This window comes from Nothobranchius furzeri, chromosome 19 (assembly GCF_043380555.1).
Source record: "Nothobranchius furzeri strain GRZ-AD chromosome 19, NfurGRZ-RIMD1, whole genome shotgun sequence".
NCBI lineage: Eukaryota > Metazoa > Chordata > Actinopteri > Cyprinodontiformes > Nothobranchiidae > Nothobranchius > Nothobranchius furzeri.
The window spans coordinates 1,383,921-1,406,215 of NC_091759.1; the positions used below are offsets into that span (position 1 = coordinate 1,383,921).

Genomic DNA, 22,295 nt, shown 5'->3' on the forward strand with positions numbered 1-22,295 from the left:
TTATTTTTTTATATAAATTGTCAAAGTTGCATTAAATTAAGGGGAAAGCAAACAAACTAAAATTATCTGGAAAATAAGGATCATAAAAGATCGCAGAGTGAAAAAAAATTTCTTTAAAAAAAAGCTAACCACATTTTTTTATAAGTTCTGTTTTGAACATTTTACTTCGAGTAAATTCAAAAGATCAGCAATTAATGAAAAGTACACAGTATTGTTATATTCAAGGGTGTCAATTAGTAATTTTCAAATCTTCATTAATTATTTGAGTTCAATAGTTAAATAGTATTTTAATAGTGTGTTTGTTTTTGACAATACGTTTTTTGTGTTTTGTTGAATTAATTGTTTTTTTATTTTGTTTATATATAAATATTTATTTATTTTTTCTTCCCCATTTAATCTTTTCATTCATTGTCACAATTGCTTCAAACGTAATTTAATTAATTAATTAATTAATTAATAATTCTGACATCATCAACAGATGATATCATATAGCTGAAGACACCTGTGTGGGCCTCTTAATCGACAGAGTTTTATCAACTGAGCCTGAGTCACGAATCAGCTCCCAGCTGGGACACACATCAGGTCTCTGCTGGGACACCATACCAGGTTTATTTATAAAGCACATTTAAAAACAGCATGACAGCTGACCAAAATGCTGTACAGTAGTAATAAAAAGGAGAAACCCCAAGATAAAAACAAGATAAAAATCATATAGGAGATAAAAGGAATAACCTAAAAATTTAAAAGAAACATACTACAGTTAAAAACAGAGTCACAATAAAAACAATAAAAACATTAAAAAAATAAAAGCTTGGTCACTGATCAAAAGCTAAATGATAGAAGTAGGCCTTCAGTACAGACTTGAACCGACCCAGTTCTGGGGCCTGTCGAACACTAAGGGGGAGAGCATTCCAAAGTTTAGGAGCAGCGAACGCAAAGGCCCGCTCCCCACGAGATTTATACCTCTTTTTTGGGATGTACAAAAGCAAGAGATCTGCCGATCTCAGGTTTCTGGTTGGAGCATAAGGCTTAAGCAGTTCTGACAGATAAGCAGGGGCTTGACCATTCAGGATGTTGTAAACAAAGGTCAAAACCTTAAACTGGATGCAATATTTAACAGGCAGCCAGTGCAAGCGTGCAAGGACAGGTGAAATGTGACAGCGTCCACGGGTGTTTGTCAGGAAGCTAGCCGCCGCATTCTGTACTCTCTGAAGACGCTCAATTGCTGCGACACTGACACCAATAAGTACTGAGTTGGCATAGTCTAAACGTGAGGTGACAAAGGCGTGAACAACAGACTCCAGCTGTGGTCGTTTGACTATTGACTTTAAACGTGAGATGCGACGTAGTTGAAAAAAACAAGAACTGACTGTAGCATTAATTTGTGAACTCACTGACAGATCAGAGACAAGTTTCACTCCCAGACTGGTTACACAAGATTTGAAATTTAAAAATGGTAGATAGGAAGTCACCAGGTGCATGCTTTGGATTTATTGGATTAAAGAGAATGGCGTCGGTCTTGTTTTCGTTAAGGCAAGGGAAGTTCTCCGACAGCCAGCATTTAACCGCAGTAATACAGTCAACGAGAAGGTGTGTCAAGTCAGGTTTACTTAAAGCCAAATAAATCTGGCAGTCATCAGCGTAAAGGTGATAACTTATTCCAAGGTTTGCTAAAATCATCCCCAATGGCAGTAAGTAAATTGAGAACAGAAGTGGCCCCAGAATCGAACCCTGAGGCACACCCCGGCGAAGTGGGGTAGATGGAGAGGAAAATTTGTCAATGTGAACACTAAATTGCCTATCTGACAAATAGGACCTGAACCAGTGAAGTGGGGTCCCTTTCACCCCCACCCACAACTCCAGCCTCCTAAGTAGGATGTCATGGTCCACTGTGTCGAAGGCAGCAGAGGTCCAGGAGTAACAGGACATGGGAACCAGTATCAGTTGCCACCAGGATATCATTTAATACACGAAGGTGTGCAGTTTCTGTGCTGTGGTGAGGCCTAAAGCCAGACTAAAAGTGGTCAAGGAGGCTTTGATCTCCCAAGTAATTGGAAAGCTGAGTGTGGACTACTTTCTCAATAATCTTGGATAAAAACGGGGGTTTGGAAATCGGACGATGATTAGAAAGGTCAGTATGATCTGGGCCAGGTTTTTTCAGTAGTGGATGTACGACTGCATTTTTGAAGGTGGTTGGAATCACTCCAGTCGAAAGGCTGCTGTTGACAATTTCCAGAATAAATGGCGCCAGCACAGGAAGGGCCCCAGCTAGTAGTTTGGGTGGGAGGGAGTCCTCACACGTCAGCTCCCAGCTGAAACCCACCAAACCTATGGTGGGAAGCCTGCTGTTTGGGAAAACAGGCCAAATTTGACTTAAAAATGAATTTATATTTGAATTGTAACGATGATCAAAGCTCTGAAAATATGTCAGAGGCATGAGGAAAGATTTTTGAATTGGATTGCTTAGAAAACTGTTGGTTGTGGGGGAGCACGCTGCTCCAGTGAACAATATAAGGGCTCTGTCAGATGCTGGCAGGTCCCTTAATTAATATTAGAGCCAGCAGTAACTAGATAAATGCATCTCTTTCCAAAATACAGTTTGAATGTTGATTGCTGAAAAGCTGAGCAGATCCACCAGGGTAACAAGATGTTAGGATTTTGGGTCGGGGGTGAACTGGAGCTCCCAGAGAAAACCCCCACGCAGCACAAGGACACACAGAAATGATGTGGAGGTGTGTTTTCTGTGACGTAATCCTTGTGTGGTCATTTTTTTAAATTTACAGACGACTAGGTGGTGATGTGTGTCAGGGAAGGGGCGTGATTTAGTCACCCTTGATGGAAGTTCTCTTATTTTGTAATTATCTAAAAACAAACTAAAAACTAACAGTTTGATTATTGATCTTATCACTAATGAACTAAAAATGCATCTAAAAACTATAATAAACCAACTAAATTTAAGAAATGAGCATTTAGACTCAGCCGTGGGAGCATATCGGACTCGACCTAAGTGAGAACGTGTGTGCATCCACTGCAGAACGTGGTATCTATAACCCCATGCTGTCGTTCTTTGTTTAAAACACAGAAACAGTTTCGTTACCTGTTTTTCCGCTACGTTTCGTCCGCGGCTGCAGACTTCCTCAGGCTGACGCGTGGCATCTATAGATGTGCTGCTACAAAGAACAGCTCCATATACTTTTTTCTAAGGTCCCGGTATAAACCTTCTCCTTTGTTCAGTTCTTCCTGAAGTTTGCTCTTCTCTACGTCTAACTGCTGTTCCATCTGGACTCTAAGCGCCTCTTTTTCAGACTGAATAGTTAAAATAGTTTGTGCTGCTTCCTCACGTTCTTTTTCCATCTCCTGTTGTAAACTTTCGATCTGCCGTTTACTATTAAAAACCTCAGTTTTATACTTTTTCTCGAGGTCCTGACAAGAAGCCTCTCTCTCCTCCAGATCTTTCATAAAATTTCTCTTTTCTGTTTCAAACTGTCTTTCCATAGCTCGTGCTTTGTCCTCCATCTGATTATAAAGCTCTACTTTTTCATCCTGAACAATCCAAATCATTTCCTCTTTTTCTTTACAAAGTTTCCTTTCTTTCTTTAACTCCCTTTGTAAATTTTCTACTTGCCGACGGCTCTCTGAAAGCTCACTCTTATAATTTTGTTCGAGGTCCTGATATAAAACGTCTTTCTGCTCGAGATCTTTCATAAAATTCATCTTTTCTGTTTCAAACTGTCTTTCTATAGCTCGTGCTTTGTCCTCCATCTGATTATAAAGCTCTACCTTTTCATCCTGAACAATCCTAATCATTTCCTCGTTTTCTTTACGAGCTTTCGCTTCCTTCTCTAATTCCTGGTGTAAATGTTCTACTTGCTGACGGCTCTCTGAAAGCTCAGCTCTATACTTATCGTCGAGGCTTTGATACAAAACGTCTTTCTGCTCCAGATTCTCTTCTAATTGACGTATTTTTTGTTCGAACTGCCATCCCAGCTCCTGGACAGCCTTAATCGTTTGAAGACGGGTCGCGTCGCGCTGTGCCTGAATTTCCTGGAGTGCGTCGAAATGTTGTTGACGTTTTGTGTCCAACTCATGCTTCAAACTCTCAATCAGCTGATGGCGCTCTGAAAGCTGAGTTTCACACTTTTGTTCGAGGCTTTGATACAAAACGTCTTTCTCCTCGAGTTGCCTCATAAAATTTCTCGTTGTTTCGTCGTACAATTTGTTCAAATCAGATGTCTGCTGCTGCATTTGGGAACAGAGATCTTCTTTCTCTGCCTGAATAGTAAAAATAATGTCTTCTCTTTCTTTACGAATTTGTTTTTCCTCTTCTAACTCCTGGTTTAAATTTTCCATCAGCTGTTTGACATCTGAAAGCTCAGCTCTATATCTATCATCGAGGCTTTGATACAAAACGTCTTTCTGCTCCAGATTCTCTTCTAATTGACGTATTTTTTGTTCAAACTGCCGTCCCATCTCCTGGGCAGCCTTAATCGTTTGAAGACGGATTGCGTCGTGCTGTGCCTGAATAGTGAGAATAATATTTTGTTGTGTTTCCCGCGTCTTAGCATGAGATGCTTTCTCTTTTTCTAGTTCCTGCTCTAAAAATTCTACCTGTTGCTTGTAGCTTGCAACCCCAATTTGAAAATGTTCTTCAAGGCCCAGACAGAAAGCATTCAGCTCCTGGAAATCTCTCATGACACCCTTTCGTGTTTCTTCAAGGCCCTTTCTAACGTCGGATGTGCTGTGCTGAATCTGAACACAGAGCGCTTTGTTCTGAGATTGCAGATTACTAATGATTAAATCTTTTGGATCTAATTTAGAGCTTTTTGCTGTTTCTAGTTCCTGCTGAAAATTCTCTTCCACTTGTTTTGGACTGCGATCACTGGTTTGATTTGATTCACTCAGTTCCTTCAATGAAACCTTCAGACAATCGTTGTTTTCAATCAAAGTGTTCACTGTTTCCTTGTAAGATCTTCTCATTTCTTGATGAGCCGTTTGTTCTTCAAGAAACATCTGTTTGTAATCGTTTGCCAGTTTTTCAGCGGCTAAAACCTTCGCTTCTGCTGTCGCGATGCCTTCCTGAAGAGAAATTATGAGAAAGTCTTTCTCTTTCAGTGTTTCAGTAGTCTGCTCATAATTTTTCTTGGTTTCATTGTGGGACTTTTGTTCGTCCTCAAAAGCCTTAATGACCACTTGTGACGCTTGACTCATTTTTTTGATAGTTTCAAAAAAATATACCTTGGCATCTTGGCATCGCTCATGGTTTTCTGCGGTCAAAAGGTTGTTCAGCCAGTTTATGTCTTCCTGGTAAATTATGGTCTCCATTGATGCTTTTTCTGTGATTTAAATGTCTTAAGAATGATTAATATGTGTGCAGATAAGCTATCGGCGAATGTAAGACCTCTTCTCTTCTGAGATGTGTTCTCTAGGAGACGCTCTTTAATACTGTGTGTATGACGTCACTGAGCCCTTTATATAAGCCACGCCCCCTAACGGAGACCACAAGCAGCAGCGCAGCAGCGCAGCAGCGTCTGCATTGGAACGCATAACTTTTCACAGTAAGAGTCTGAAACATAAAGCACGCATCTCAAAAGACCTTAGGCTTATATATTGTTTTGTTAAACGTGTTCTCTCATTATTATCTGACAACTGGATTTTGAGACTAACTTAGTTTAAAAACTTTAGTTGTTTATGAGGAACGAGTGATTTCTTGAGACTCTTACTTTGAAGGGTTAAAGTTCCGTTGTGCACAATACCCTTTACAAAAGTAAACAGTGCCTCGTACTGATAGAAATTAAAAAATTATTTATAAGATATAGATTTAATTATATATAATTTTTATAACTCATATTTCTACTTATTAGTTTAGTTGTGTTTTGTTTTGAATAAAGAGTATTTTAAAAGGCTTATGTGATGTATTAGAAAATGTTAAAAGTCATAGCTAGTTATGCTAATGTTATGCAAGGTGAAAATTGCCATGTTAGACACTGCTGCCATCTTTTTTTGTGCTTTTCTGACACAGTTTAATAAACATGATTTGTTTAGCTAGTAGCTGAAACATGTCAGGTAAACAAATCATTTTTACTAAACTCTGTGAGAAAAGAACTAAAAAGTGGATTATGGTCTGTAATTTACGGACAAAACCCTGTATGAACGCACTACAGACTGCTGCCATCTAGTGGTGAGTTTTATACTACAGTGCAGTGGACAACTCCCAACTGTAAACACTCCTGCTTAAGCAGTCAGGATTTGCTTGTGTTGTTTTCAGGAAAGTCTACATTTTGTTTTTTTCTGGTTGCGTCGTCAGTATGGATTTTTAAAATGGATTAATATTATTTACTTGTTTTTCTATTTTATTTTTGTTTTGAGCTCTGAGGTTAGTGATTGCATTTGGGTTATATAGAAATCTACACTGAATGTGTCACTTATTACTTGCATGCTAGGCTATTTTGCTTTGCTTTGCTGTGATGAACACCAGATAAGTGTCTATAGAATATGATCTAATGCCTTGTATCAGTTTTTTTTAGTTAAACTTTTTTTTCATCATCATTAAACCTCTGGACAACATGAGCTCAGTCTTCAGTTTTGAAGTGGGAAAAGTGTTTAACTGACCGTCTACACTGTGACACAGTCTCAGTTTTGACTTCATTCCTTTTGTCCACAAGTTGACTAAAGGGCTGAAGCTTACGTTTGAGTCCTCTTTCTCTCCAAATACCGGGTAATGACTATAGTCACAACTATTCTAACGGCGATTCCATCCTTGAACTACATTATCGTGAAAGTTTGAGTTTTGTTTTTTTGTTCTTTTGTACCCCGAACCAGCAAGAAAGGTGGCAAGTTCAAGACAGGCTACAAGTGTGAACACATCAACCTGGGCTGCGACATCAACTATGACATGAACGGTACAGCCACTCACGGCGCTGGCGTGGCAGGCTACGAGTGCTGGCTCGCCGGTTACCAGCCGACCTTTGAGGCCGGCAGGAACAAGATCACCCAGAGCAACTTAGCCGCTGGATCCAAGACCGATGAGTTCCAGCTGCATACAAATGTGTAAGATGCAGCATGTTCAACCACCAGCACACACGTGTACGATACATGATGCATTTTAAAACTGCATACAGGCTTTTCTATAACTTTGGTTTGAAGTTTCTTCTTGCTGCCTGTTCAGCTTTCTGTTAAATGCCAGGTTTTTTTTTTTAACTTTTCATAGTGATAATAGGAGATAGAAGTGGTTTTCTGTGAAAGTACAGAGGGGTGTGGTGTCAGACGGAGAGCGTAAGGGATGGGGCTTGTTCCTGCTGTGCCCCCAGGTAACAGTCTGCAACGGAAGCGGTTATGTGAGGTCAAAGGTTAACGTAGGCTTTTCATCAGGCACTGTACACTTCAATTGGATGTGCCATCACTGATGGAAGCAGGACCGATATGCACATTCTAAGATTTTGGGGCTTCACATATACATTTTAAGCTTGCATGATCATTCCAAATGACATATCTGTATCATAATCCAGTGACATTAGTCACAAACGGCTGTGTTTCACAGAAATTATGGCACGGAGTTTGGTGGTTCCATCTACCAGAAGGTGGATGAAAAGCTGGAGACAGCTGTGAACCTGGCCTGGACTGCTGGAAACAGCAACACCCGCATTGGAATCGCTGCCAAGTATCAAATGGATCCTGATGCATCTTTCTCTGTGAGCAGTTTGTCTTCGAAGTCACATGGCGATGCAGTCCACCCCTAACCCTGTTAACAAGTTGTATTAAAGTGCACCACAGTTTGTACATCTATTGGTGTGTTGGTTCCATGAAAAGCTTCAACTTCATTCAAGTAAAAAAACCCTTTGCTATTTCTGGCCTGTTCATGACATTAGTGGTAAATTCCCCTTGTAGCCGAGCCCCTTAGTGTGACTGGCTGCTTACTGGGCCGTAATGGACGGACCAGTGCCGGCGCGCACACCACGCACAGCGCGTAGGGCACCACGCCGGGGGAGGGGCACCAAACGCAAGCTTATGAAAAAATAATATATACATGTAGTAAAACAAAAGGTTTAATAATTTCTTATTAATAAAACCTTGTTGCAGCACTAAAGTAGAAAAAATTAGATTTTGCAATAAATATGCTAAATATTCACATATGAATTGTTTTAGAGCCCTTTTATTGGCAGAATCTGATATTAATTTAGTTCTTACAAAAAATGGGTCCCAACGTGGTTTGTGTGGCATTGCCATAGTGTGACGTCATAGGCACAGATCCCCTGTCCTCTTTTAGGAAATGGAAATATGGTCACCCTACATTAAACAAAGTGTCCACCCGGGCTTTTGCACTGCACAGAGACGCTTCGCTGCCTACGACTGAATGTCAGTTGAGAGTCAGTCTCATGCAGACTGACCAATGAAGAGAGGGCCTCAAGTTAAGACCCTCTCCTCATTGGTCAGTCCACACGAGGTGGGTCAAAGGTTACTCTGGGCGGGTTACGTGACATCAGACATTCAAGTATTGAGTATATTTACTGCATATTACAGTAAAATATTCTGTATGTGACCATATTATGGTGATCCTTGGGTCGTGATGATGGGGCCCTTGAATATTGTTGCCCAGGGTACAACAAAGTGTTAATCTGGCCCTGCCTACCGGGCGTTCATTAGTAGCTGAGTGAGAGAGGCTGAGAGGGAGACAAACTCAGAAGCTTTAGAGCTTTTTTACTGCTGGAGAAAAAACGTAGCAAGTCGTCATCTTCCCAAATGCAGTTATTCTCTTCAGAATCAGCACTTCTATCAAGAAGAAATAGTTAAATGCAACAAAGGGAAAAATCCTTTTATTCAGCCTGTTCATGTGACTTGTATCAAAAACTAAGTCTGAACAGTGTTAAAGGTTGTTCATCTAAAAATAAACCTTGAAGAGTTTGAAGATTTTTTTGCTTTAATAAGTTCATCTTAAAACATTTTTCTCAAGTAAAATAAAGTTTACTCTGTGAGGTCAGATAGGCCCATTGGTGCTGTTTTGAAACAGAAATAAACAAATGAATCATATTTGTCCACCCAAATACTTGATCAATATCACAAAAACAGGAAGGACAAAAACACCGTCGAGGTAAAGTAAGAACTTTTATTTTCAAATAAGCGGCTGTTTGTGATTAATCATGAGTTAACTATGGACATGATTTATATCATTATTAAATAGCCTATGTGGCCTATAGGCTATATAACTTTTCATTCAAATGTTTTTTTTCAATATGTTAATGTATCCTGTATTTGTTTGTGTTTATTTTATACATTGTGAATGAAATAAAAGATAAAAAAAACTGAGATTTAATATGAAAAATTAGACAAACCTATTTTCAAATTAGGTATTTGCTCTATGTTAATATATATTTCATAAACATTTACAGGCCAAGGGGAACATCAGCTGATGATGGTATAATTTGAAGAAAAAAAATATTCAGAATTTTCTAGTTGTGTATAAAATGTGTATATTGTGCCTCTCTAGTCCTTAATAAAGGTTAAATAGTTTTGAATTTAGTCATGTCACATGCCAGTGATTTATAAGCCAATATAAAGCTATAAATAATCTATTGCAGTATTTACCATGGTTTAAAACTTTTATCTTACTATAGAATGAATATGACAAATTATCTTTTGTGTTTGAATGCAGGTTCAATAAACAAGTACATTCAAGGAGGAGAAGGGTTATCATTGGAGAAACACATGTGCCACAACCGGTGCTTGTGTTGTGTGGACCTGTTACATAGTTCTAAATAATAACAGCATGGAGTTCCTGTGTTGAGTATGTTATATTATGTAAGTATCCATCCTACTTTTTGGAAATAATAAGCAGTTTGTGTATACAAGAGAATTAAAGAGAATTTAAGGTGAAGGGCTTGCACATGCTGTGTTGTTTTTTTCTTTTTTTTGGGGTGGGGGGGGGGGGGCACCACCACAAAGCCTTTGTGCTTAGGGCACCAAAATAGCTAGCAACGACCCTGCATATCAGTTCACAACTGTCTTCTTCAAATTATGAATTCTATTTTTCCACACAAAGTCAAATAGCGTTTTGTCCAAGGAAGATCCCGCCTTTCTCGTCTCGGATTGGCTAGAAGGGCTCTTCATTGGCCATTTCATTTAGCAGCAAACTGTCTACTGTCCACCAGCAAAACAGCTGTTTTGGAGAGTTTTGTAAAGAAAATGGGAACTTGACGCCATCATAACCATTTTGTCCTGTTTTGCTAAATATTTTTTATGTGTGTTTGTTTAAAAAAAAGAAAAAACGTCAAATGTGAACTAATAATAAAATCTTGTTACATTTATCACGCTGTTGGACTTCCTTTATATCTGTTGACTCTCAAGCAATGAGGTTATCTTATTAAAGGAGAGTACATAAGATAAACATGAGCCTTACCTAGCTCAGCTGTGTGCTGCAGGTCTGATCTGGAACGTTTACTTTGTGAAGTGCCTTGAAACAACTCGTCATGATTTTGTGTTATATAAATAAACTTGAATTAAATTGTCTTCGACAAAAATGGAAACCGCTGAAAAATAGGTCTGAATCATAATCAACTTTGAATAAAATCACATTTAATCAGATGAGAGATGTGTCCTAACTTGTAAACAGCCTTAAAGAGCAAGTCACCCCTTACCAGACTATTACTCCACTCCCACTTCCTGTTGCAACAAATGCAATGCTGTTGCCTAGCAGACTGAGAGGGCGGCGCCACTAACAAATACACACACACACAGGCTCACATCGTGACATCATATGGTACCAGCTAACATTCTAGGGCACCTCTTAGCCAATAGATTGCAGACTTAAATTCAACTGCAGCGCAGTTTTCACCTGACAACGGCTCAACACTGACAGTTTTAGACAGAAATTTTAAATTTTAACTAAAATGCACTAAAGTGCAAAACTATTGACTACACATATCTGCAGCACAATTAGACATGCATTTATGTAGTTTATCAGAAAAAAAAAGTTGATTTGGGGGTGACTTGCTGTCCTACTAAAGTGAAGACATAAGATGGCTTTATAATTAAGATACCCCCAAAAGTCAACAAGATAAAAAAAAAATCTGCCTAACAGTGTGATAAATGCAACAAGATTTATAACAAGTACACATCTGACGTTTCTTAGGTTCTTTTATTTAAAAAAAAAACTGAAACGAGTTTGTTGCTAAACAGGACTTAATTTCATTGCAATGAGTTCTCATTTTCTTGACAAAAATACTCAAAATCAGGCTGTAAACATAAAAACGCTGCAGCGAGGCAATACATGCTCCTCTTATTTTACTTACAAGTCGGATGATTATTAAACTAATGCAGAACTAAACTTTGCTACCGAGTAATCATGGTCCAATGTCATAAGAAAAATGTCTATAAAGATTCCCAAAACAGGATAGTCATGCTGTTGACCAAGTCCTGGAATTTGTGGATAAAACGTTAAGGAAAACAAATAATTGTTTCAACATCACAGTAAAGGCTGAAATGATCCAGCATCAGATAGAAAACCAGACGGTGCAAACAGGACAAAAGACATAATAAAAAGTGGGTCAAATTCAGTCTCTTCTAATATGCTCGTCAGTGGCAGCATCGCATTCACTAGAGCTTAGTCTCAGTGTTTTCATTTAAAATCTTACACAATTAAATTAAATGTAAGTTGAGTTTTTTTTATATTCTGGTTTTTCCTCCCAAATTATGAAAAATTCATTAACTCAACAATTCCACATTCAAAACCATTTTTTTAAACCGTACAAGATGACATTAGTATTTTGACGGCACATCTGGCCCCAGAGGAGGCTTTGTTTCTATTTATGGATCAGATTGCTCACACCCGTTAAATCCCATCTCATTGCAGAGCCTCTTCAGATCTGCCCTCGTTTTTTGAATGTTTGCCCGAGAAGATTTCATTCAGTTTAATTGGGAATTCATAAAACGGCTTAGGGATGCGAGTGGAAAAACTGGGCCAAACTGGTCACGCCCAGCTGCTTGAAGCTTTTCGTCACTTTCATGTTTAAAAGCACCATCAATTTATTACTAGTTACTATTTTACTCATTGATAGTAAAGTTAAGCATTTTAGGGTTTTCAGTGCGTCTTAATTTTAAAATTCTTCACAAGCCTTAACTTCTTGCATCTAAGACAGTGAAGTTTCATGTGCTGCAGCAGCAGCTGAAGGTTTTATCTCGTTTTCCTGCGACTCTGCCCATCAGCCCCACCAGCTGCAGCAGCCCGACGGCTCGACGATGACTATATGAAAACATGAAGCCACATTTAAGGCAGTCTGCAAATTAACCATGTTTACATACTCAACAACTGCAAACATCAGCTGTGTCGCTCAGGTCATTTTTCATTAACATGTGGCATAAAAGGTGCCTCTTCCCACAGCCAACAAAAAGCCAGTGGTTATATAAGCAGGGATTCTGAACTGATGCAACATCCAGGATTTCTTCTGGCTGACCGACTTGACAAGTCTTTTCTGTTGAATTATTTTTATAAATTTAAAAATCTGCAGGAGAATCTGGTTAAAACTCTGATGAAAATGAATAATTAAGCCCCACCAGAGAGCAAAGTGTTAAAATATTATGCCAACTGTAACTTATATATCCAAAACCCATATTTTCTAAGGCTAGACGAGTCTACAGACTCGGCACACCAATTATATTAAATCACACAAAAACTCTGAAGTTCTTTAATTTTTTTATTTCTAACAATGTGTGTTTGGGGGGGTCATCTTCACTGAGCCTGCTGCTGCTGATCTGGCATGCTCCTGATGATGTCAGAATCGCCTGAGGAGGAAAGAAATGAGAAAGGTCAGTGGAGAGGTCACATTTCTACAGCCCTTTAAATAAATGCTGGCATTAGGAGGATAAAAGTTGTTAAGTTTTATTTTGTATCGGCTTCGCTCTTTCAGGCAAATCTTTATTGGGTTAAACTTAACAAAGCCACCAATCAGCAGTGTTGGGCATTGCTTGATTTTGAAAGATTCCGATTCCCAATTTCGATTCCGATTCTTCCAAGACATGACATGCTTTACATGAGCCAGCTAACCACAGGTCCTACTAGATGAAATAATCTTAACTTCAACATGAATTTTAATTCTATGAACAACAACATCACCTTCATTTGGACAAAAACAAGTTTTGTAGAAAAAAAGAAAAAGACTTGCAGCACAACCAGTGTGTTTGTTTCTGACCACAACCAAAGTCTGGAAGAAGCCTCTGGGATGAGAGGCTAAATGTCTCCAACATATCCAGGAACGTGCAGCTGTTTTCAGCTAAAACTCTCAGGATGATCACGTCCAGGATGACTGAGAACTACACCTCCATGCTGCAGCAGCATTCAGTCAGAACAGGAAGTGAAACCTAAACGTAGCTGCTGTCAGTAACAATCTAACAGATTTTAAACATCAACAGAAACAGTTCAGAAAGGAAATTAAAATGTTCACAACTTTGTGTGTGATTTATTATTATTATTATTATTATAATAATAATTATTTACTGTGACAGAAGCTGGTGTGGTCCACCACAGAGAAAGCTGCTCTAGCATGATGACTTTTAATTATTCTACAGCAGGGGTGCTCACACTTTTTCAGCTTGCGAGCTAGTTAAAAAATGACCAAGCCAAAATGATCTACCCTACTACAAAACATTTTTACAAAGGCCACTCATTTTACCTTTCTGAAGAGAACCGCGTGCTAAAAATGGAATATTACTTGCTGTCTAGCTTGCTAGTTTTGCTGCTGTTGTGCGCCGTTTTGCGCACGCGCAGTGATCTATGGCCGGAAGAAAAATATATCATGTTTGACATCTCGTATAATGTTGTTCCTCTCCACTGCCAGGTTAAATCAATGAAAAACACACCACTGCTCATCTCAAACCATGCTTGTGAGTAAATAATTTGTGAGGTCACACGTATAGACGTAATCTATATAAATAAGAAGTCGGATCTTTGAAATACTTTTATTTTGAAGTAGTGAAAGTGTGTGTGATTTCCTGCCTAGCCCTGTGTTATTTACGGACATGGCTAGCGGACGTGTCTAGCGGTAAAAATAGAACCCAATCCTCTGACGGCGGCCAGTTTAGATCACTTTTATAGACTATATTGGATTCTTTTTGAAGCGGTGATGTAAAAACTGACTGGCTGCCATTTATATCAATCAAGTTACAGGATGGCTGATAGGCTGACATCATTTCTCATGAGATCTACCCACGCTACCATTGCGATCGACGAAATGAGCACCCCTGTTCTACAGGTTAATGTTCAGCCTTCTGACGCGCTCACACACACACACACACACAAACACACACAAGAGTGTTAGTGAGCGGCTGCGTCTAACTGCTGATGCTCCGTGTGTTTTTATTCCTGCAGCGAGACAAACACCTCACACCGTCCAGAGTTTGTTCTTTAAAGCTTCTATTAAATCCACCGTGTTGACGTATTTTAACAGTTTTCCTCTACGTCGCATTTTTCGCTGCAGGAGTTAAAGTTTACATTACGAAGTAAAAGTTCGGCAGACGCGTTCGTTTATATTTGGCCGCTGCGGTGGGGGGAGGGGGGGACTCGGTGCTGCACACAGACAGCCGGTGTGATCAGCTCTGAAAAGCGTTGATCACAATTAGCAGATTACGTTTATTTTCCACGGAGGTCGGCCGCGGATTCCTCTTCCGGTCAGCATTCTAGGAATCTAAATAAAATTGAACGATTCCAGGAAAAACTAACAGTTGGAACCGGTTCCACTCGACGCCCAACTCTACCACTCCGTGAAGAGTCTGCAGGCCCTGCATTAAAGGGACTGAGGACCACTGCTCGTCTCTACAGAACCAGCGAGGCCCGTCGCCTTAAAGGGTTACACCTATACTCAGAATATAATTACAATATGTAACCATCTGGGCGTCGTCCGTCCGGATCTCGCACCGACCCGGTAAGGGTTTGTTCCCACACACACTTCCCAATCTCTGAGCATGTGCGCGAAGCAAAAGGAGACGGCCTTGCAGCTCAAGGCACGGCAGCGCTACCGTGTGTGCTTCTCACAGTAGTGAGGAGAGACAGAACTGCCGCAGCTTCAGTCAGAGGCGACGTTTACCTCTCAGTATCCACTATGATGATAAATCACGCATGCAGGACGCTCCCACTGGTTGATTCTATCCGCCAGTCGGAAGCTCCGCCTAACAGTAGGCGTGTATTTGAGCCGGCCAATCAGTTGGTAGTGGGCGAGTTGGACCTGTTCATCCTGAAGCAGATCGCCTTGGTAAGAACAGGGTATGTGCAGGAATCTCAAAATTAAATTCAAGACTTTTTAAGACCTTGTAAAAATAAAATTAAGACTATCGCAAAGAACTAATCAACTGTTAAACACTCATATTGTTTTTAAATACTGCATCGCTTCGTTTTCCACTTCATGTTGGGTTACGTCACATCCGGGACAGCGAGGCTTTAGCAATAATACGTAAAGCCACGTGGTACAAAAATGCAAACCGCGCGCATAGAAGAACAAAATATACATATTTTTAGTTTACATGCATCTATTTTTCATTCCCACGAACTCCGAGGCTGTGAAAAAAGTGACAACTAAAATAACTCCCCCCAAACAAGGTCCTTACGTGCTGCAGATGTGCATCTATTCTACAGTGGGTTTTGTAGTGACCTCTGACATTTATATACTTTTATTTTAGTCAGTGACTTGATGCAGTTTGCTGGGTTCCTTATATAGGAAACATTATTTCTGATTGGCTTAATGAACTGACCTGAATTGGAATGTTTATTATGTGAAGTGCCTTGAGACGACTCTTGTCGTGATTTGGCGCTTTATAAATAAACTTGAATTGAATTGAATTTTATTGAGAATATTTTAAAAAAATTTCTTTATGTGATGTTTTTGCAAAATGCAATTTTCTACCAGTCCTACTCTTCAAGAGAGCTAAATATAATAAACCGAAATAACTAATCAGATAATGATTAGGGAACATCATATAATAAACTATTATTATGAAATTAATTCACAAAACACCAAACATAAAAACATCTGAAAATATTCCAAATGACTGTAATCATTCTAAAGTAGGATGACCAGATCCCAACTCACCACATGTGGGACAGAGACTACTCACTGTGGGACGTGAAGCTTCAGTGTAACCAGATAAAGTTAAAATGTATTTTTTTAATATTTTCTGTCTTTTATCTCTAACATGACTTAAATATACATACAATTATTATATAATTGATGTCTTATATATTCTATTTGACTGAAACTTGAACAAGCAAACAGCAAAAGGTTTAATGCTGTTTCTAAGTTCCTCTCCAGTTACGTCAGCTCAACTCAGGCTGGACCTTCTACTGTGACTCTGAGTAACTTTAGCTACAGTTACTTTAAACCATCAACTGATTTTATAAATATAGACAGGCCCACTGTAAAATAATGAAGGTTTAAGCAGCTTTTTAAAGTTTTCACTGAACATTTGTGCTGACTTTCCACAGCAGGAGGTACCTGGATTGGACACGGTCATCCTCCCAGAATCGAATGTGGACATCCAGCTGTTTGGTTTCTGTTGACTGGTTGAGCGACTCGTCAGACATTAACACAAACTGGCCAGCCTTGTTGATGGTGTCGACGAGCTCCTGCTTGAAGTGTGGTGCTAACACGAATCGCATGTATCCAGTTTTGTCCTTGCCACAAGTGAACGACTTCGCGATGTCCGAATCTGGAAACATGGCCTCGAAAACTTCAGCCAAGTTTTCATTTGAGTTCAGGGAATGGTGTTTTTCCGCTGTGTGGAGACACCATAACACCTCAGCATGCAGCGTCGCTGTGCTGCCCAGAGCCACTCTGATATCGGCTGCAGAAGATGAGGAAGCAGACAGCCCAGCTCTAGGTGTGACTGTCCATGGTGGAGCGATGTTGGGACTATGCTGTGGTGGTTCAACCCGATTTCCACAGAAGCTAGCGATGGATAGCTGCCGCTCTCGGCAGCTATCACAACACATGTGCGACTTTAAGGAGTTTATGTTGACACGATACTTATTTTCTTCTTGCATATCGTACAGTATGCCTCCCTCACGTTCCCCTCGACTGGCTGCAGCCATTCTTTGAGATCCGGGATATCCAGCCAGGACGCTGCAAACTTGCACTTTCCCATTCTCGTTGTGCGCTCACGTTCACCAATATTCTCTTCCGTCTTAACATTTAGGTGCGTTCGCAATATGAGACGGGAACACCAGAGCGTTCTTTGCACTTTTGAGCTTCCACCCCGTCCGCCCTGGTGCTCTGAGAAAAATTACTAACGCACCCACAACAGCGTAGTATTTTAAAAAAAAAAATTTATGCTCCCTCGGTTCGTTAAAAAATAAAACCAAAACAAACTGTTGGCTATCTAATTCAGAAAAAAATCTCTAAATTTATGACTTTATAAAGTCGTGATAAGATTTTTTAATACTTTTTAAGGGTCTTCATTTTTCCAAAATTGATTTATCACCTTTTAATACTTTAAGACTCCGCAGATAACCTGAAGAAGGCCAATAAACCGACTGGTTGAACACCAATAAATATAGATGTGAAACTTTAAAAGCTACCCAGTGCAGCCTATGTTGGCCCAGGTGTGAAAGCGCCATTAGGTGAGTGGGCCTAACAAGGACCAAAGCCAACCTAAAACGGGTGATCGATCAGCACTTGTGCTCAGTTTAACAGATTCAGTGATTAGGATGAATGTCTGGTTGGTACATTATATCGAAAGCCATGCTGACTTTGAATCAGCAGCACAGCAGAACATAACTACTCACCGGGGTCAATAATCGCCAGCGTGCACACCCTGTAGTACTTTCCACAGGCTGTTCCAAGCTCAATGTTGTTTCCACTGTAGTGGTGAACGCCAGTCTTTGCCAGCATGGCGTAGTACTCGATCTCAGATTTCCTAATCATTAGAGAGACAAAGTTAGGTTTTATTCAAAGAGGCTGTAATAAATGCAAATTCAGAATATTCAAATGTGGCGTGTAAAAATAACTACGGACAACAAAACAGACTAGAAAATAGTCAGCTTGTGTAAATAATTCTAACAAGTATCTTTACATTTGGGTATTTCCCTTCAGGGGTTTTCACAGCCAATCATCTGTCTCCATTTTGTCCCATCTGCTGCCTCCTCTAGCATCACACCAACTAACTTCATATTCTCTTTCACAACATCCATAAATTTCCTTTATGGTTTTCTTCTCAGCCTCCTGTCTGATTGCTCCATCCTCAGCATCCTTCTACCCATCGTCTCTCCTCTGGACCTGTCAAAACCAGCTCAGTTTGTCCTCTCTAAATAAACATCTAACATGAGCCGTTCTTCTGATGGACTCATTCCTGGTCTTATCCATCCTCTACACCTCTGCAACCTCCAGTTCCATCTCCTGTCTTCCTCATGGACACGGTCTCTAAACCAGACATGGCTGCTCTCACAACTGTCCTCTACAGCTTTCCTTTCGTTCTTACCGAATGAAGTTAACATCCCTTTAGTTATGTTAAAGGACATCCTCTAATAAATGTTTTGATATTTTCAAATTCCTTGTTTCACTAGTCAATTTGGTTTGCTAGAGACATTTTATTTATGTAAAGACGCAGGGTCGGACATGCTAGAGCAGGTGAGGTCGGATCTGCACCGGAGCTCAGAACAGGAAGTGCACCAACATGAAATCTCCAGAGTAGGTTTTTCATGTACACCAGGGATTTGTCCAACATGTTTTAGTTGTTAGCCTGCTCCTGCACCCGACTTGCATCATCTGTTCAACAGGCCATTAAGCTATGCAGAAACCTGTTGAATCAAGGAACATTACTAAGATATGCTGGATAGGAGCCCTTGACCAGGGTTGGACAGCCCTAATGTTTACAGTGATGCATGTAAGATCATTAAAATAACTTGTTTTCCAGTAACGTGTAATTAAATTACTTCCTTTACATTACATCATTTTCATTACTAATGCAGCGATGGTGCGTACTAATCGTTTCTTTACCACCCAGCGCCACTACTTCATAGTTTGGGTGTAAAAAAGTCCTGGATTAGATTTCGGTTTATTCTAGCATAATTTTATACAGATTTGCCGTTACTGGATTTTCAGTAGAACTGCTAATAAAACCAAGCAATTATACCTAGTTTACATGCAAAAGACTGCAAAGTGCTTTTTCACATCAGTTGTGTAAAATCTGAATCTGAAAGCAAGCTCATGTAGATCCACCTCTGTCATACAGACAAAAATACAGATCTTCTATTAGCAATTATACATTTTATGTGAGTATGGTCTTGTTTCACATCACACTCAATGACATTCAAATAGTTTAGTGCAATATTTCCTGTTTGTAGTTGCTTCTTTTAAGTGCCCATTTATTTAAATTATTCAGTTTCATAATAAACTGACATATTTTTATTAATTTTAATTATACTTAAGTTTAATTTAGTAATAAGGAATCCATTTTTTTGCATATCTTTATTTTAAAAGTAACGTAAGTTACTTTCCCCAGTAATTCGTTACTTTTATAATCGTGATTTCACAGACCTGAGGGCAGGGCAGTTGTTGGCCAGAATAACCAGCTTGGCTTTTCCCTGACGGATCATCTTCTGGGACTGTTTGTAGCCCAGGACGTACTTCCCACTCTTCATCACCAGCTGGAGGCGAGAGTTTATGGACTCCAGGGACTTTTTCTGAGCAAACACAAACCAACAGCTGGAGTCAAGATCAGATAAGATAATCTAAAATGAACCTCACAAAGATTTAGGACACTCGTCCCCACGCTGTTGTCATTTTACTCCTTATCAAACTAGCATCATTGTCATCCGAACTAAGCTCCACGCGTTTTGAAATTAGCAAAACAGTAAAAAAAAAACGATCTCACAATTGCTCCAAAACATAAAGTACGCAGCAAAACATATCTTAATGTTTGGAATAGGTACGGTAAAGTGATATGCTACAGCGCTAGCCAGCAGGCCCCGATGATAAAAGCCTTCCACGTGAAGCACCAGTTCGGCCCTGAAGCAGCGCGTGCGCTCCGGCTCGAGCTAATGCTACTCACCGTCTTCTTAGCGGCCACCATGTTTGCGGTTTAGTCCGTGCCGGCCAACCTACAGACACAAAGACACGAGAGAGGGCTGTTGTTGCTCTGGGTTGTCACAAATGCACAGAAAATAAAACATTTAAATTACAAAACTCGGAGCTCGCCTTACTGTGAGTTTACTCCAATATGGCCTCGGAGAGAAAGGAAGTCCCGTGATGCTTTGCGCCAGATTCCGTCGGTGAACCTGCGCACATGGCTACTGCGCAGAACGCCTAAAAATGAAATTTTAAAACATTAAACACATTTTTAAACATTAGTGCGTTTACATAAGTAAGAGTTTAATACAGTTACCGTAATCGGAATACACAGAAGGTAGTGTTTAGTCATGTAAATAACGCGAATCAACTTAATTTTTATAATTTTATCATTCAATCAATCAAACTTTATTTATAAAACGCTTTTCAAACAAAACATGTAACTCAAAGTGCTTTACAGATTAAAAAGACCCCACATATTCTCCCCCAAACCCAGCGACATATCCACAAGCACACACAATATACTTGAGAACATAAGTAAACAAACACTGGGCTGAGCTCAGATGAGTCAGAGAGGAGAGCCGTCTGCCCAACAGTAGCAGATCTGTGGCAGCAGACACATGGTGGCCAGAGGAGGGAGGGCGAGGGCCTCTCGTAGACCAACATATGGTATGTTGTGGTTATGGTTTAGCTGGTGGACCAGCATACGATATGCTGGTCCAGAATGGGATGCTGGTCTAGCATCCAATGACCAACATCCTACCACAACAGGTCATCCTTTTACTCATTCTGCAAAGCAAACCTTGGTCAAAATGACAATCCTTCCCATATTAGATTACGGTGACATCATTGATAGGACTGCTTCCAAAAAACCTCTTCATAAACTCGATGTCATTTATCACTTAGCAATCCGTTTCGTCACTGGTGCCCCTATCACTACTGATCTGTACTCACTCGTTAACTGGCCATCACTCCATTCCCGCGGGTTGGTACATTGGTATCAATTCATATACAAAACAATTATCGGTAAAACCTCATCATATCTTTGCTCATTACTCATCACTTCCAACAACCAGCACAATTTACGTTCCAGTAACATAATCACTATGGTTATTCCCAAAGCTCACACCTTCACACCACTCCTCATTCCAGTTTGCTGCTTCCAACGACTGGAATGAGCTACAAAAATCATTGAAGCTTACTACCTTCCATTATACCTTCAATAATTCATTGTGTAACATCCAGCAATGGTCAGGTACAGTCTGACCTTTCAACATCTATTCAACATCTGGCCAGAAAGGAGACACAACACTGCACGTGTTCACTTTAAATGAGCCTGCCTTCATACCAGCTGGATGTTACAATTACAATCAATAGTTTCTGATGAATGTGCTTCTGATTCGTTTTAAGTCTGTTTTGATTGCTTGTACATATTGTAAATGAGAACAGTCCTATTTCTTCATGTCTAATTGAATTTAATTGCCCCTGTGTTTTAAATGTGCTCTATAAATAAAGCTGCCTTGCCTTGCCTGATTGTTTTATCTTATTTTTGTCTCGTCTTTTTTATATAACCGGTTTTTCTTTGATGTAAAGCTAAAGTTTGTTGCTGCCTCTTGGCCAGATCGTCGTTGTAAATGAGAATGATTTCTCAGTCAACTCATCTGGATAAATTGAGGTTAAACAAACGGTTGATATTTTGCATCATCTGACCTGGTCTGGCATTGTTGTTGGAATTCATCTGAATAAAATAATTTTGTGAGTTGAAAGTGCAGTGTCTGTTTTCAACATTTGCATTTTGCCTCTTTAATGTGCATGCGTCTTTAATTTAAACATTCTTCTCTTTCTATTTTAGTATGGCTCGGCTTTAGTTCATTTTTCTCTTCTTTAAATCAAATATTCAACATGGAATTTCGTTGCCTGTGATTATGCCAACCATTTTCATTGTTGGCTCCTCATATTAATTTCACCTTAATTTATTATTTACATTGAATTTCATGATGATTGGCATCAGCTATCTGTACAGCCATGTCAGGGACACTTGAAGTTTCAATTAATTTATGGGAACATTTCGACGCAGCTGGTTAGCTTTGACCACCTGAATAATGGACTGTTATCTTCACAACAGATCGAGAAAACAAATAAAGTTATATATTAAAATAATAATAATAATAATAATAATAATAATAATAATAATAATAATAATAATAATAATAATAACAAACTCACATTTTACCGACGCAGACAAACAACAAGCAA

General features: G+C 39.5%; 3 protein-coding genes across 4 annotated transcripts; 1 reads left to right on the forward strand and 2 right to left on the reverse strand.

Annotated features, from left to right (window-relative positions):
- Positions 1–391: 391 nt before the first annotated feature.
- LOC107394668 (golgin subfamily A member 6-like protein 22) lies at positions 392–5,725 on the reverse strand. The gene has a single exon (XM_054743616.2). It carries the CDS (start codon positions 5,320–5,322, stop codon positions 3,157–3,159), a length of 2,166 nt encoding a protein of 721 aa, XP_054599591.2. The 5' UTR covers positions 5,323–5,725; the 3' UTR covers positions 392–3,156.
- A 192-nt stretch (positions 5,726–5,917) lies between these two features.
- On the forward strand, positions 5,918–8,056 carry LOC139064211 (non-selective voltage-gated ion channel VDAC1-like). Its single transcript, XM_070547262.1, has 3 exons — positions 5,918–6,715; positions 6,820–7,047; positions 7,538–8,056. Exons 2-3 carry the CDS (start codon positions 6,893–6,895, stop codon positions 7,734–7,736), a joined length of 354 nt encoding a protein of 117 aa, XP_070403363.1. The 5' UTR covers positions 5,918–6,715; positions 6,820–6,892; the 3' UTR covers positions 7,737–8,056.
- A 4,609-nt stretch (positions 8,057–12,665) lies between these two features.
- On the reverse strand, positions 12,666–20,271 carry rpl30 (ribosomal protein L30). 2 transcript variants are annotated; one of them, XM_070547409.1, is made up of 5 exons: positions 20,174–20,271; positions 20,023–20,071; positions 19,509–19,654; positions 17,759–17,889; positions 12,666–12,771 (listed from the first exon to the last, which is right to left on the reverse strand). In XM_070547409.1, the coding sequence occupies exons 2-5, from the start codon at positions 20,041–20,043 to the stop codon at positions 12,719–12,721; spliced, it is 351 nt and encodes a 116-aa protein (XP_070403510.1). In that variant the 5' UTR covers positions 20,044–20,071; positions 20,174–20,271; the 3' UTR covers positions 12,666–12,718. The 2 variants fall into 2 exon arrangements, with proteins under 2 accessions (XP_070403510.1, XP_070403511.1); XM_070547410.1 differs by having other exon boundaries at positions 20,169–20,194.
- Positions 20,272–22,295: the final 2,024 nt, after the last annotated feature.